The sequence below is a fragment of the Euprymna scolopes genome, chromosome 3 (assembly GCF_053919585.1).
Source record: "Euprymna scolopes isolate OS-2025 chromosome 3, ASM5391958v1, whole genome shotgun sequence".
NCBI lineage: Eukaryota > Metazoa > Mollusca > Cephalopoda > Sepiida > Sepiolidae > Euprymna > Euprymna scolopes.
In genome coordinates, this window is record NC_136484.1 from 25,582,743 (window position 1) to 25,600,169 (window position 17,427).

Sequence of the window (17,427 nt, forward strand, 5' to 3'; positions counted from 1 at the left end):
TATTGAGAAGTAAATCCCATCCTTATGTTGTCAGGCAAAGTTCTCATGATTGACTTATGTTCTTGTTTTCAGTAGAAAATCAGTTTCATATTTCCGTCTTATTTTAACTTTGTTTCAAATTTTGTGAAAAGTATTTGGATTAGATGCTTTTCACCCCACCTTCACCGCTGCGTCTTTCCAATAATTATGGTAACAATCAAAACTGATATATCTTTAATATAATGGCAGTTATGTGTCTGCGTGCAACCAAAACTATGCCACTATCTATAAGACAATGCCCTCTTTGTTTTTACGGTCTTATTACAAACTAGCCTGGGTGCTCGGTGTTGCCTGGGTGTTTGGAGGTGTGTGTTGAGTAAAAAAAAAGTTGTAGTAGGCAGGTTTGAACCTGTGACGAGAAGAGGGAAAAGAAAGTGGCGGTTTGTGTAAGGGTGTTGCGAGAACAAAAAAAGAAGTGGTAGTAGACAGGCAGGCTTGAACCCATACTGCGAAGGAGGAAAAGAAAGTGAAAAAAAAATGTGACGCGTTAGCTGTTGTGCCCATCACCAAACCGGAAGTGATGTAGGCTTAAATTAAATCTGGACAATTGAAAAGAGGTGATGACTTTCGAAAATATTGGCAAAAAAAGCGACCCCCTCCCTGTAGAAAAGGGCCCAGTTGAAGGTCAAGGAATTAATGTTTTTGGTCAATTATTTGATATTTGTTGTCTGAAGGATCAAGCTTCAAAATGATACCGATCTCGTGAAAATCCATCGCACCTCTCAAAAGTTTTTACGAGACATACAAATGTACATACATACATACCTACATACATCTATATATATAAAAGCGAAAATGTATGTATGTATGTATGTACGCTTTTCCTCAATGTCCACAAAAGGCTTCTTTCAGAGAAGCGCTTGCTCGGTTCACAACTTCTTAAAACTTCTTATATCATCTATAAATTGTAATATCTCAGAGTTACCCACGGAGCTCGCCTGTCTATTTAATTTTATTGACTTTCAAACGTTAATTATTCCACATTTCCCGCATCGGCACGCGTTACATTCGGTTTTCGGTATAAAAAAAAGGAAACTCAACTCTAATCACAGGCCGAAAGCCAGTTGTCTCAAGAGAGCTAAGTAACGTTTGTTCAATGTCGACTTCGTCATATCAGACTGTAGCTTTCATTTCGCTCTTCCTAATAAACAGGGAGCGGGTTTTTAAAAACAAACAAACCGATTTATTCACCTCATTCAAAACTGTCCCGCATAAAATGCTAACTGCTGAATACCTATCACCGTCACGTCAATCAAAAACGCGCACCTGTTTTTTTTTTTTTTAAACACTTTACTATTTTCCAACTGCGCGTCGTGAAGGCTTTGTTTTTTTTTTTCACGGGCACCTGTTTTTTTTTTTTCACATTTTTGGGGTTTTTTCACATACCCCGAAAAACATCCGGGCAACGCCAGGTACTCCTCGCTAGTCTATATATATAAAAGTGAAAATGTATGTATGTTTGGATGTCTGCTAAAAACTTTCGACAGACACGACGAAAATTCACAAACTCGGTATCACATGGAAGCTCCATCCTTTGCTCGAAAAATTGCCAAAAGCGTTAACTTTTTCACCCCAAAATCGACAATTTTCGACAGGGGGGGGGTCAACAAAAACGGTCCTCTCGTGACAATGACCGATTCTACGCACGCGTCAGATGACGTCGTGACCTGATTTACTTTAAATAGTTGAAAAACCGAACAAACTTCATGTACGTCGCGTTAGCTCAGTTAGTTAAGGCCTTGGTTCATTATCTAAACGTTTTGGGTTCGAATCGTGGTGTGAGATGTTTTTGATTTTTTAAATTTAAATATTGAACTAGTGTTATTTAAGCCATTTTTCATGTAACATTCATTTTTCTGCTTTTTTTTTTTTTTCCACTTCGCTTATTCTTAGCGACACCCAAAAACACCCGGGTACCCACCGATTTTTTAAATTTTAATATCGAAACAGGATTATTTAAGCCATTTTTCACATGTTCGTTTTTCTGTTTTCATCGTTCGTTTGCCTTACGTTAGTTTTTTTGTGTTTTATTTTTTTTTATTGTTTGATCGCCGCATTGCAGGGAAAACAGAAACTGGCTTCTGCAATTTTACGTTGTTGCACCTGCTAATTTGGGTTTATAAATGTCAACTTAACACACATCAATTCATCTGTTCCCGTGGTCGAGATGGTTAGGTCGCAGGGTTTTTTTTCCATTTCCTTTCCACCTCCGTGTCAAACGTTCGGGGTTCAAGCCTACCTTTATACTAAAACTATTTTTTTTCTTTTACACCTCCAAACAACCGGCCAGCGTTTTTTTTTTTATTTGACTTTACTTTACATATTCAGAATAATTTTATATATAAATCTTTAAGAAAGTCAATAAAACTAACTGTTATTATTTACTTTCTTATTGACTTAAATAGTTAAATACATTTCAAAGTGAATGAAACAGCTGTGTCTGCTACACACCTGTTCAGGTAGTACGTTTTTTTTTTTTTTTTTTTTTTTTTTTTTTAACATATATTTTCATTTGATTAATATTATTAATACAAAAAAAATGACTGAAAAAAAAATCATTGAAAAAAGAATTAACTATAAATTTATGGACTGCTTTTTTTCTCTTGAGGATAGTAGTGATCCAATCATGTATCAATTATTGAAGTTGGGATGATGTATTTATTCAGGTATATCTCGTCAGACTCAGATATCTGCTTGGAATTTCAAGCAGAACAATTTAATTCATAGGGGTAGTATGCTCTTGTTCCCTCAGCAATAACTGAGTAGAGGTCCTAAGTAATTTGCAATTGTATTTTCGCTCTCCTACACTGTGGGTCCTGGATATGACCTTTAAACTATATCCAGTGGTGAGGCCCCAGCTTGCGGGCTTTGGGAAGTGTGGAGGCACCCTTTAATTGCCATTGCTCCCAGGTCCACTTTGGCCCGGAGTGGTAGTACCTGTTAGAGTCCCAACTATGAGTTAAATAGAAACCGACTTGAAAACAACAAATATATTATATTAAAAAAATTTTCTTCAAAATCTTTGGATTCAGCATTAAATAACCTGAAAAGGGTTGATATGCCGTAAAACAAAAACAACCAACCAACCCAAACTGTAGATTGAACCTTCTACCTTTTAAAACTTGCAACTAAATTTTTCCAAGTACTCTAACCACTGCATCATGGGTCTTTACAAGGACCCGTGACACAGTGGTTAGAGTACTTGAAAAACCAAGTCAGAGCTTACAGCAATTACAAAGAGAAAACAATTTTACTTTATACATCAATGAATGTTTCACACTCCTTTATTTTTATCGTCATCAATGAAATAGCACATTTTTCAATCGATTGATTGCCTGCTCTAATTGGGGACCCATCGCAATGCACTTGGAAGAAGTTTCACATGCCTTTCACAGTGACTAATTTCTCAATACATTGTAGTCTACATTGCACTGTAGAGAACTTACTGTTGATTTTAATAGCTTGCATTTAAAGTTTAAAATGAAAAAGTACAAGTATTATTGCAAAATTGTACTTTAAACAGAAACATTCATTTTGAACACATCCCTGTCATATCAAAGAACCTACTGTTGATTTTATGTTAGGCCTTTCGGCTTGTGTGGTAATAAAACTTTCTCAAATGCACTTGTGATGTTAGGCTATGTAAGATGTTAATTTTGGTCAAACTCGCCTGTTCCTTTCATAGGATCATTTTGATTCACGATTATCGATACTTTTCGAAGACATTCTGACACAAAATCTATCTAAGAACATTGCCAAGCACATAAAGTACCTTTGTGTGAAATTTCATAAAAATCGATCTAGCGGTTTTCGAGTCTATATGGAACGAACTTACAGGCACACAAAGTTCCTTTTATATATTAGTAGATTCTTGAAAAAAAAAAAAACATGTAAACATCAAAACAATACTTAAACAAAGTCATGTAATGTTAAACATTGTTATTGTAGTGTAACGAGGAAAGACCTTATCAAGGTTTTATTCAACTGAATTTTACAGTAATAACCACTCTAGGCAAGAAGATAAAAATCATGTACATAATCATGTGAGCAAGAATTATAACAAAGTGTTTTTTTTTTTTTTTTATTTATTTTTTTTAATGAAAATATAACTGTTATATAAGTTTAGACTCCTCTATATATTAAATAAGTGTTGTAGTTACCTCCCCACCCTCGTATATTTTAGTTGCTTTACTGATCAGTAGGTACCTCTAACACACGCCACAGCCCCCCCCCCCGTATGTAACACGATGTAACTGTAATTTAATATTATGATCCTAACTTTACCATTCAAAAGAAGCTTCAAATAAACTGCTAATGTTTTAAAAAGTTTTTACAGCATACGAAATTAATGAAAACGCGAGATAAAAATCGTGTTTACGTTATCGACGCTTTAAAACAACGTTTCTATGTAGTGACGTTTTTTAAGCCGTTGGCACACCCATGTTTTAAAAATCTAGTAAAAATCAAAAAGTCATATTTTCCTGAAATTTTCCATATTTATTCATTATTAAATAAACTTACATAATAGAAGTAGGTTTCATTAAATATATTAGAGGAAATATTTTTTTTAGGTGTTCTACCTCTCCCCCATATTTCATGTTACAAAAACTAAAAAAAATAAAGGTAGGTCGATAAAAATTCAAACATTTTTTTTAAAACTGAAAAGATCAAATAATTTTGCAGGCTATATATATATATATATAAAATCCCATCATTTTTTTTCACTTACCTTAAAGTTGCAAATAAAATTGGACATAAAATCAATATTATGTTTTTAATTTTTCTTGACCTTTTTTTTAGGTAATATAATTATTTGAGTTACAACAAAAAAAAAACAGAATTCTAATAATTATTTTTAAAAAGCTTTAAATTATATTAAATTCAATTATTATACAATATGAAGTTTAAAACAGATTTTTTTATATAACAGGTTCCCGATCATAAAAAAATATATTAATATAATAGAATATGACTCTTGAGATAATAAAAATTACAAAAGGAAAATCGACTAAAAAAAAAATTCGTTTGGATTTGATTATTTAAAATGACAGGTGATAATCAAAATTTGCACTTTTTTTTTTTTTTTTTTTTTTTCCAAAAAAGTATGGCGGTCTGTAGTGACATCATATTTAGATACATACATGTGTCAACAGAACAGGTTAAAATTAATTTTATCGTCTGTGTAGTTCGTTATTAAAAATCTATTTGTTTTATAAAAGGTAAGTCTTATATTGTTATCCATTTTTTATTGTACATTTTATTTATTCATAAATTTCTGCATAAATAATGTTCCATAGAAATTAACCCAAACTATAGTAAACACGAAATGATGACATCACTACTTAATGTATATAATGATGACATTCTATACAACGGTTTGGTGGTGCCTACTGATCAGTTTCACAATTTCAGTAAAATAAATTCCCATATTTTTTCTATTCATTGAAGAGAAATTAGATTTTGTTTTGTAGAACTACTCATTAAAAACAAGTTTATCATTTACTCCTGTAATATGCATTTTAAAACTATCAAAAAAAATGTAATTTGAGGTAACATATTTTGTAGATTTTTAATTAAGTTATTTAGAATTAAATGCATTTAAAAGCAACCCAAATTTTTTTTCTCTAAATTCAGATGAAAGTAAAAATGATTGATCATAGTTGAGGGCTATTATGCTAAGATGTAGAGAAGAATGTCACTCCTTTCCCAAGATTATTTCCCTTGTGATCCCCACCTTACGATGCTGAGTATTTAGCAAGAGGTATTAAGTGCCATTTTTGTTCATCTTTGGTAAGATTCTACCGAAGATTGAATCATGTTCTCCGGGCCAATTTGGCATAATTATTAGAGTGTTTACTAATAGGCCAACCTAAACATAAACGACCATTAAATTTAAAAAATAAAAAAAAAATTTCGATTTTATACTTTTAATATAGCTAATAATTCAAAGAATAGAATTATTTTTTAAACTGAATTATTTTAAAAATTTCCCATGTTTGAATATTTTGTTTAATCATTAATTTGCTATTCAAAGTTTTAGGAATTTTTTTATATAAATTTCTGAATCGTTTAAAAAGCAACACTATTTTTAAACATAATCAACCTTGAGAACTTTGTTTAATTTAGAGTTCTATTGACGGTAACTAATTAGTGTTAGTTTATTACTTTTTTTTCTTTTTTTTTTTTTGACTTGTTCAGACTTGTCCATTTTAAAGTAGGTAGATATCAGCTTTACCAAATCAATTTGTGATTGAAGTAAGAGAAGTTTTTCATTCTGTTTTAATCCTTTATAACTGCAATGCTCATATTTATAACAAATTTTATACATGATATCAAATATTTTCATTATGCTGACTGATATCTAGTAATTATGTTTTGCAAGTGATTTATCTTGTATAGATTTCTGTATATAAAGTTTCTCAAAAAATATGCAGGTATGGACAAAATATTGGGAATTGAGACGTTCATTAAAAGAAATATTGTTAAAATTGTATATACATAACATTTCAATGAAATATTAAAAAGTGATGGTAGCGGAGGGGGGGACAGTAGGTAGTTTGGGTGGAAAGAAAAAAAAATGGTAGTAGGCAGGCAGGCTCAAACCCATGACGCGAAGGCAGAAAAGAAAGTGAGAGAAAATCTGACGTCTTACTGATGCTTCATAACGTGACCGGAAGTCGAAAGCGTTCCAACTAAGCGAAGTGAATCCAACTGATACGATGACTTGCAAAAATGGAAATGCAAAAAAAAACTAACCCCAGCTTGTAGAAAACTGTAGCGATAGAACGATCCCACCATTTTTCCAGCAGCCTTGGTAATGGATTTGATGTACGTGTTCCATCTCGGATCAGTAGCAAAGGTCAGACCCAAAAGCTTGTCAAAAGATGAGAGGCATTCATTTCAATTGATGCCGCGTTTCTAATTTTTGAGATGAGGATTGATTATTTGGATTCTTAAGACTAGTATTCTCATCTTGAGTTTTATTTTTACAACATTTTGGTCGATGTGACCTATGACACTCAAAAGGTAATTGCGAATTACTTAAGACTTCTACCTAACTATGGCTGGCACAACAAGACTATGCTACAATTTTGGATAAAATTAAAGGTTCCATTCAAAATTCTGTAAAGATTCCCAAGTTTGACGGAAAGATTCTCAAGTTTGACAAGATACACCTGAAGAAGGTCAGGTTACATCAACCAAAATGTTGTCAAAATGGCAGTCAAGATGAGAGCAGTAGTCTGAAGAATCTAAATAATACGAATAATCAATCCTCATCTTAAAAATTCAGGACTGAAGAATCCAAATAATATAATTTAAACTTTATATAAAAAATGTTTGCCAACATAAGTCTTGTTCAACTATATCAAACAATTTCTTTCAAAAATTGGAATTTCATACCTCTAGAAATCTTATTTGGGCCTTACTTCTTCATATTGTATGAAGAAGTCCCCAAAATATGTCAAGGTTATATAAGGTGCTGAACTTCATTGGCTATAATATGAGCCAAATAGTGAGTCTCTAGGCTGAACAGAAAAGTTATCATAAAAATTTCACCTTTTCTGTGATCTTGACCATTGCCCTACATATCTATGATCAATGTTTTGATCAAATTTAGTGACAATTAGCCAAGTGATATGAATGCTAGGCTGTACGCAAACGTAGTTACAAACTCAACTGAAAACATGTGTGTTCGTCAATCGGAGTCGATTATGACCATAAACAACTAGTTGTGTGTCCGCAGGTGGTTGATCAGTCCAATCTGGGCGCGGAAGCCCCTGCCACATGTTGGACACCAGTGGCTGAAGACGGCCACTTCAGCATCTCGGGCTTTTCGCGCAGCATGCTTCTCTTTTGCAGATTCAGTTCGTCTTGCCTCTGCGAGCAGAGAGCCTTCGTGTACCAAGCGGCACCAGGTTGGCCTGTCGGAAGCACTGCTTTCCTATGAGTTCACGTCAATGTTGAAGTCTTTCATATAGGACATCAGAGTGTCTTTGAACTGTTTGCGCTGTCCACCAGCTCTTCTCATTCCGCACCGGAGTTCACCATAGAGCAGTTGTTTTGGTATGCGTGAGTCTGTCATCCGATACACGTGGCCTACCCAGCGGGTTTGCGCTTTGCGGATCGTAGTGATGACGCTTGGGAGCTTGGACCTCTTGAGAACATCAGTGTCTGGGATCTTGTCTTGCCAGCGAATGTTCAAGATGTTCCGAAGACATCGAAGATGGAAGTGGTTTAGTTGTTTTTCGTGATGTCTGTAGAGGACCCACGTTTCACAACCATATAGAAGAGATGTCGGGACCACTGCTTTGTACACTTTGACCTTTGTGTACTGCTGAATTCCTCTTCATTCCCAGACTGTTTTCCTTAGTCTGCCAAAGGAGCTGTTGGCCTTGGCAATGTGGTTGGTGATTTCGAGGTCTATGTTGGCAGCACGAGAGAGTGTACTGCCAAGATAGGTGAAATGGTCTACTGCTTTCAAGCTCTGACCATTTACTTGGATATTACCAGGAGCAGGCTGGTGCATGACTTCTGTCTTACTCATACTTATTGTAAGACCGAAGTTCTCACATGCTGAAGAAAATTTGTCCCCTTCCAGCTGCATTTCATGCTCTTTGGTGGCATTGAAAGCACAGTCGTCAGCAAAAAGGAGGTCTCTGATTACTGTTTCTTTGACTTTACTGACAGCTTGTAGATGGCGGAGATTGAAGAGCTTCCCATCACACCGGTACCGGATTTGGATGCCAGGAGTAACTTCCCTGAAAACGTCATGCTGAAAAGCGTTGGTGCTAGCACGCAACCTTGTTTTACGCCGTTGGTTACCGGGAAAGGGGCTGAGATGTCACCGTCATCAGTTACTCGTGCCATCATGCTGTCATGGAACTGTCTTATAATATTCACGAACTTGTCCGAGCAAGCCAACTTTGAAAAGAGAGATGGTCTATTATGACAAATAGATGGAAGAAATAGAGGTTTTTTTTTATGGTCTTACAATATGTAAACCTTTTAGATAGCTTTTCATAACTATTTAATATATAACTATTACTGACTCAACAGGTCACCGGTTGTTTATAATTACTATTATTATTATTATGTTGTGTACATTTTAATATTCAAGAAAATTAATACTATACATGATCGTACTAGTGTAATCAATTTGTTCTGGATATGACCTTAAACTATATTCGATGGTGAGGCCCCAGCTTGCGGGCTTTGGGGAGTATGGAGCCACCCTTTAATTGCTGTTGCTCCCAGGTCTACTCTGACTCGGAGTGATAGTACCTGTTAGGGTCCCAACTATGGGTTAAATAGAAACCGACTTGAAAAAAACCCAAAAAACTAATATATTCTATTAAAAACTTTTCGGCATTAAATAACCTAAAAAGGGATGATACGCTGTAAAACAAAAACAACCAAACGTCAGGGTAACCTCTCTGCTAGGCAAATGTCATGCTTTCAGCAAATCTCCTGAGCTAATTTGTTGGGTTTGGTCAGATTTCATATTGCAATTACAGGTCCATCTAATCATGGATCTGTTATTGTGTTGCAGTTGGATGAGAGAGCACTAGGTGAGGATCCAGAATTGACTGACGTATAATATGACACCCCTGACACAGCTGCTATACAATTTAGCCTAAACGTAGATAGGACAGCCTACTGTTTTTATCAGAAGTCACATTCGTTCTTTTTTTTTTTTTTAATTGACTTTATTTTATTTTGCCTTTTATAATGGGCATCTCTTGATTGAGAACCTGAGATAAATGCACAACCAATTTCAATATTAATTTTAATAATAATAAAAAAATCTTTTTTACATAACAAATCGGTATGACTTTCAGTAAGTTAAGATTCTAGATTCTTTTAAATCTTATCTGAAATCTACCAATATTTAGACAAAATATTTGACTTAATTTAAACTTTACATTTGTGAGTACATTTGTTTTGTTTTTTGTTTGTTTTTCAGGTGAGAATCATAATTAAATGTACCAAAATTAATAAATTCTTCCCAGCAACAAAGTTATATTCCGTTACTTGTCAGTTAGCTTTGTGTTTCAAGCTTGAATTTTACAATTTACATATACCAAAATGGTATGCATAAAATAAATCGTCTGTTTCAATATTACAAGTTTTAATAGTTTTTTTAATATAAATTCGTGTTTATTAATTAAAATATTGTTATAATTAAATATATATATATATATATATATAACTTAGTAAACCTTGGTGGAGGTATGTGCTCTCCTGAGCGCTTTTCAAATTTCTAATAACTGATGGTATTATATTGAAAACTGTTTTGTGCATTCTCATTTACAGAAAATGTTTTAGGACTAAGTAGTAATTTTTTTACTTAATGACAGCTTTTGAGTTGAAGACCTTAAAAGCAAGATAAAAATTAGAATTTATGGTCAGCTAAATCAATAAGATTTTTGTTTATTTTATTTTATTTTTTAATGGAAATCGCTTTGGATAAGGCATGAAGCTACTTGATAGAAGATCATACATCTCCAAGAAATTCTGTTGTCAGCCATTCATGTTTCTTATTATAATAAGATTATAGTCTTACAAAATATAATAATTAAAAAATAACAACATAAATGGTTGAGACATGTGTTTTACAATTGCAAACTGTGCTGTAACACAGGATTAACACAGAAGAAAATGGAGATGATATAGTTTTTAACCCATAACCATAGGAAGAAAATGAAGCCATACATGTCCCAAGGATATTAGTGGAAGCTATGTAATAGTTCTAACAGAAGTTGAGCACCAATTATACTTAAGGAAATAAAAATCAAACAAAAAATTAAATTATGGGAGAGAACTAATGTAACCATATTTATTTTGAATGTACTTATATGAATTAAAACAAAATTAATATTTCAATCGGGGGGGTAACTAAATCTTATTCAAATATGTCCTTTTAATTTTATTTACAGTAGGAATTGGTTCATCTGAAATAATTTGAGCTGATGAAAACAAAATTAGTTTCTAGAAATTATTTGAAAGAATAATTTTCATAAAATAGTTTTTTATTTGTTTTAATTGTTAAAAACGTTTTTTTTATATATATTTATTTTTTAGCACTGCAGCGGTTAAATTGGATTTCAGTTTATTTTGTATAGTTTTATCCTTGTTTTTATAGATATTTTTATTTATTGTATTCTTTTTTCAGCAAATTCCTAATGTATCACCAACAGGACGATATACCACAGCAGTTCCACTGTTATTTATCCTTACAGTGTCTGCCATCAAAGAAATTATTGAAGACTGGGTGAGTGCATTTTGTTTATATTTATATTTCTTAAATTATATTTCGAAAAATTGGATAGTGACGTCTCCAAACAATCATTTTTTGATGAACTTTTTATTGAATGATTACAAAAGTTAAACGTATCATAAAAATTTATGATAGTAAATCATATTCTATTATTGTCATTTTTATTTTATTTATTTATTATTATTATTTATTTTTTATTTCTTCAATAGTGATGGTCCTGATTATGACCTTAAACTATATCTGATAGTGAGGCCCAGCTTGCGAGCTTTGGGGAGTGTGGAGCCACCCTTTAATTGATTGCTCCCAGGTCCACTCTGACCCAGAGTGGTAGTACCTGTTAATGTCCCAACTATGGGTTAAATAGAAACCGACTTTAAAAAAAAAAAATATATATTCTATTAAAAATATTTTCAAAATAACTGGATCCGGCATTAAATAACCTGAAAAGGGTTGATATGCTGTAAAACAAAAACAACCAACCAATCAATAGTGATATTTACAACTAGAAATCGAATACGTTCGCAAAATTTGTACTAGAACTGTCTTCGAGGACCTGTGGCACAGTGGTTAGTGTACTTGGAAAAAACAATTGTAAAAGTGACCTTCTCTTGAGAAGGTTCAATTTTCAGTGTGGGCAACCGAAAAATACAATTGCCAATTACTTAGGACCTCTATCCAGTCATGGCTAGTAGAACAAGAGCATGCTACCCCCATAAAGTAAAAAAAAAAGGGGGGGGGTAATTCCGAATTTCTGTGTTCGACAAAATACACCTGAAGAAGGTTGGAGATTACATCGACTGAAACGTTGTGAAAATGTCACTCAGGATAAGAACAGTAATCCGAAGAATCCAAATAATACAAAAATCTTTTTATTATTTATTCCATTTTCTGGTGAAGCTACACTATTGATTTTAAGATTTCAAATTAATCAATGTATCTCTGTTCTAGGTGTTTATTATATAGAGCATTGCATCCATTGATAAATGATGTCATAAACTATCATCGTCGATTGTTCAAAACAGCTAGATATAGACTGGTTGGTTGGAGGAAAATATGGATTTCTTAAAGTAGTATCACAATAATTGCATTTTCATGTTAAAGGAGAAATTTTTTATTGATCAAAGTAGATTATGTTTCTTCAAAGGCGTACACCCTGTCCAGCTGTTCACTATAGAACAAGTCAGTTGATCATTTAACCATCTGGTGCCATTTTACTGTTGATAATTTGTTTGAAATTACTCCAAATATTAAATATTAACTCTTGTTTTATTATTCTTTGTTTTATTACACATAATTCAGTTTTTACACAATTTAACCATTATTTTAATTTTTGTTTGTTTAATAAATCCATTTTCAATCCTATATCAGTATTTTTGGGAAAAATATCCAATACTTTCAATAAATTTGCAAATATCTACTCTGAAGACTGACCTTCTTTTAAGCTTGTGTAATACTTTACATATTAACATCTTTCAATAATATTAGCTCTTCTGGATGATTTCAAAAGCTAAAATCAATGCACAGTTTGATGTCAGTGTGGGAACTGTACACAGAATTATTCATGAAGAACTGAAGATGCAGAAGTTTTGCACAAGGTTTGTCTCAATGGTGCGCTATCCTTGTCACAGACTATTTGACCAAGATGTGCATCAATACAGTTTCTCACCCTCTATATATTTCAGACCTTGCTCCCTGTGACGTTTGGTTATTTTCCTAACGACAGCCTCTAAGGAAAATCTTGGAGGCTGTCGTTATGAGAGAATTCAGGAGATGAAAGAAGCTGTGACAAGGGTCATTGACACGCTAACACAAGAGGACTTCCATAGGGCCTTCCAGAAGTTGTTGGAATCGTACAACCAGTGCATTGCAGCTGGAGAAGATTACTTTGAAGGGGACTAGAGTTTTATGTGTATACCATCAATAAAAGTATCCATGCGAAAAATGTCTGGAAACTTATTGAAGGCACCTTGTAGTTGTTGGATTTGGATCAAATAGATTTGAGGCACCCTAGAATGACTAATGACTAAAGGGACTCATTTTGGAATTTTCAAAATGTAAATTATTTGAAAAAGTTCCCAATCGGTTGATTTTCATGCTACTGCATATGAATAACCTGTCAAGTCTAAATAAATCCTTTTTAAGTGCATAAAAGTTACATTTACTGTAGGTAAGAGGGTTCTTCTTTATACTTTTGCATTTAGGGTTTCTTCTGATCCAATTATGTCTTGGAGTCTAATCATGTATCATTTTATTGCTGAGATTCATTTCTGTCTGTAGACCTGATTAAAAGACCAGCCAGACTAATAGCCTGGCTCAGTTAATCCTCATTTAAAAAGACAAAAAAAAAATTTCTTGATTAGTTTATCTATTCATATTATAAACAAAACTCTCTCTCTCTCTCTCTCTCTCTCTCTCTCTCTCTCTCTCTCTGTTTGTCTGTAACTTGTGCTGCCAGATCAGGCTGTCAGAAGATACTGGTTTCCTGCCCTAAAATAATGTTTTTTTTTTGTTTTTTTTAGAGAGTTCGTAACCATTAAATAACTCCTCTTCCCTCTCCCCTAATAAACATATCTACTTGTTAATACAAATCCTTTTTTGAATGAGTTAAGATGATTAGTCAACAATCTCAGTTACAAATAATTTCTACTATTTGGACTTTTCATTGTAGATGTAATTCTCACAACGTTTCGGTCAATGTAACCTGTCATATTTTTTCACTAGCAGGCCAATCCAGTGTTGCCTAGTCGTAAAATATGCTTACATATGATATTTTAATTTATGTAAATTTTGTATTGGTCATTATAGAGATAATTCTCTCTTGATTATAAAATTGCCTCCAATATATAGTTGTGATTTCAAAAGTTTATTAAAATTAACTGAGTGCCATTAGCTAGAACCAAAACCAAAACATTAGTGGTATTTGCTACCGTCTGAATATGCGTATCAAATTTCAAAACTTGACAAATTAACGCAGTTAAGCATATACATTATTATATATATTTATTAATGTGTAGCGCATACATATTGCCGAACTATACATGCCAAATTCCAATTTTTAAATTTTTACCCCTTAGCAGCTATTTTTCTGGCTAAAACCTAAATCAATTTTCTTCCACAAGTCTAAATTCCCCTAATATCAAGTTTTAAATCTGTGGACCAAAAATTGACAGTAGTTTGGTGGAGATCCTCTCACGGGCAGAGATATAGATAGATTTACTCTAAAGACAACTCCGAATGTTATGCAATTATACATAATGTAGAAAATATGCACAAATAGAACTGTTCGTAAACCATCCAATAAAATAACAGAAGAAATAAAACAAAGAGTGAATTAATAAAAGTTTGTTTTTAAAGGAATATGCAAATTAGTTATCTATTTTTAAATAGCTGATATATTCACAATTAAGTATATATGGAAGTTGTATTCACTTTTAAAATAAATGTCAGTGCAACAAATAACTCAACTGTATGTATAAATGCATGACTATATTCTGATGACAGACGTTGGAGTAATACTTTGATTGAAGTGTTTTTAATATCGTTTCAATATCATTATTTTTAAAAAATTAAAAAAATATAAATTAAAAACATTTTTTTAAAAATAAGCTGCTACCCCCCCCCCAAAAAAAAAAAATCTTTATGATGATAAATCTTTATGATGTATGTATCCATGATGGAAAGAAAATATCGTACTCCAAAAATCAGCTAAGTTATATGTATGAAGTTGATTTTCAACTATTTTTGAAGAGCTATTTCAAGAGTTAATCAGTAATGAATGTTGAGTTTTTCAAATGACTCCTGCTTCTTACTCATATTAATAATGACTTTCTAAAATCTTGCAAGTGTATGATATTTGTATGATCGGTATATATTTTCTTTCTGATACGAGAATGTGTGTGTGTGTGTGTGTGTGTGTGTATGTATATATATATATATATATATATATATATATATATATATATATATATATATATATATATATAATCATCATAAAAAATTTTTGCATACAACACAACAAATTCATTATCGTTTACTTTGAGGAGACCGGCTTTACTCATTATATAGACAGGTAGTTTGTGGTAGTTAGCCCTAAAAATGGCTGTTTGAACTACTGCTGCTGAGTCCATTTGCTACTGGGTTCAATTGACTAGGCACATCCAAGTCAGGATTTGGGAGTATCCTAGCTCCCAACCCTTATTGGTGGTTTTTGCTAAGAAAGCGCTCGCTTTATGAAAAAGTGATGTTACAGGAATGGTGTTTATAAACAAATGACTATAATTAATTCCCAACCGGATTTCTTACAGTCAAAAGTGTTTTAGGTATTTGACTGTGTTTATTAATTTTGGTTCCAAATTAAGTGTTTTCATTTAGTCGTGAAAAAGTTAAGTTTTATATATATTTTTTGTGGGGGTGGGGGGTTGATATTAAAAATAAACAAAAAACAACAGAAGTCATTAGCATTCATGCTTGTGCTATGTCTATCATGTATGTTTCTGCTGAAAAGAATATTCAAGCTAAAAATGGGAGCAGTAATCTAACGCACTGCAGCAAATACTAATAATATTTGAATAAAATATAATAATTGAACAACTTGATTTTTGTTATTTATGTTATATTATTTTTGTTATTATTTGTCCATTTTAATTATGATGGTTTGTGACAGTGTCTTGGATATAATGACCATGATGGTGGTTATGATAAGAGAGGGCATTGTTGGGGGGATGTTGTTATGCGTTGGTTGATACACACAGTTTGTGTGTGGCCTAATACTGAGAATATGGTTTTGCTTTCTGCTAATTACGACTGACAGGTGACAGTCTATAAAAAAACACATTGCCAGGATAGCCGGTATTTCTGATAAAAAGTTTCCAAAAACGTCAGAGTGCCTTTTCGTGATCTGACACATGACCACCCTTTTTTTTTCTCTCTCTCCTTTACAGAATTGCCTCTTGGGGAAAAAACATATACATATGAAGCTGGGCTGGGTTGAGGTGAACCCTCTCACTGGAGTGATAGTGAGAAGTAGGGCCTTAAATGAGGGCGAAAGCATACAAGACTAGAGTGATGGTAATAGGCAGAGACCCTCCTGCTGTGGGTGGTAGTGAGAGATATAGATTTGAAGAAGACAAGGAAGATTTTTTTTTTTTAATTGGAGAATTACAAAAAAACTGCCCAAGATTGGATTATTGGTAATTACAAGATTTAATCCTGTTGATCGGAGTGCTACCTGATCCTCAATATAATAAAAGGCAAAAATAGCCTAGAGGACACTCTCTGCCAACCGGCTGGGGACTCCACACCAGTCAGAGAGAAACCTCTGACTTAAGTCTCACTCTATTTTAAGCCCCGGAATATACATTGTGAAGAAGCAAGCTCTAGACTTAGGATTGATTGTCCCGACTTTACTAATGAAAGCCGCCAGTCCCCATGCATTTGTATTTAGAGTCAGAAACTTATGAATGGTCAGTTTTGTAACTTTCAGTGAATAATTTTTTTTTTCTATTTATAAGAAAAATGACCACTGGTTTTTCTTTATTTGTTGATTGCCTGTTGAATTGAAGGTGCATTTGATTTCAGATCTACCCTGACGCCCAGATGGTGAAGACACAGACTAAACCATTGTGAGAAGGGAACTCTGCATGACGTCAAAGGGACATACAGCCGGCTGAAGTAAACAATGTTGCCACACACTCAGGGTTGTGCACGTTTTGTGCGTTCCAAGCTTTATCTATGGCTAATAGATTCCATGACCAAAGCTTCTTTCTTAGAACTGCACGTCTGTGGAACTCGCTTCCATTTACCTGCTTTCCAGCTGACTACAATACGGCAGTGTTCAAGTCTAATGTGAACAAGTTCTTGATGAGCTGTTCCCTTTAAGTAATCCAATTTTACCAAATTTACACTTCTAACAATTGCTATGATGTTGTCCCTTTGACCACTGTACACTCTTTAACCCTTATCCTCGAGTGGCCTCTTGGCCTTGATAAGTGGTGATTCCCTTGTAAAAAAAAAAAAAAAAAAAGCATCTGGACAGTATTTTCCAGTGAGCGTTTGGTCACCCTTGAAGGCTCCACCACTAAACAGTTAAGTGTAGCCACTGGGACTTAGGG

General features: G+C 33.4%; 1 protein-coding gene across 31 annotated transcripts in view; it reads left to right on the forward strand.

Annotated features, from left to right (window-relative positions):
- Positions 1-17,427, forward strand: part of LOC145253848 (phospholipid-transporting ATPase IA-like) — a 517,619-nt gene that overhangs the window by 311,007 nt on the left and 189,185 nt on the right. For all 31 annotated transcript variants that reach the window (XR_013863764.1, XR_013863763.1, XR_013863765.1 and 28 more), the window contains one exon: positions 11,213-11,311. Coding sequence is in view for 28 of the 31 variants with exons in the window: in XM_080112987.1 (XP_079969113.1) it covers positions 11,213-11,311 (99 nt within the window). In the remaining 3 variants the exon portion in view is untranslated. The remainder of the gene's footprint in view (positions 1-11,212; positions 11,312-17,427) is intronic.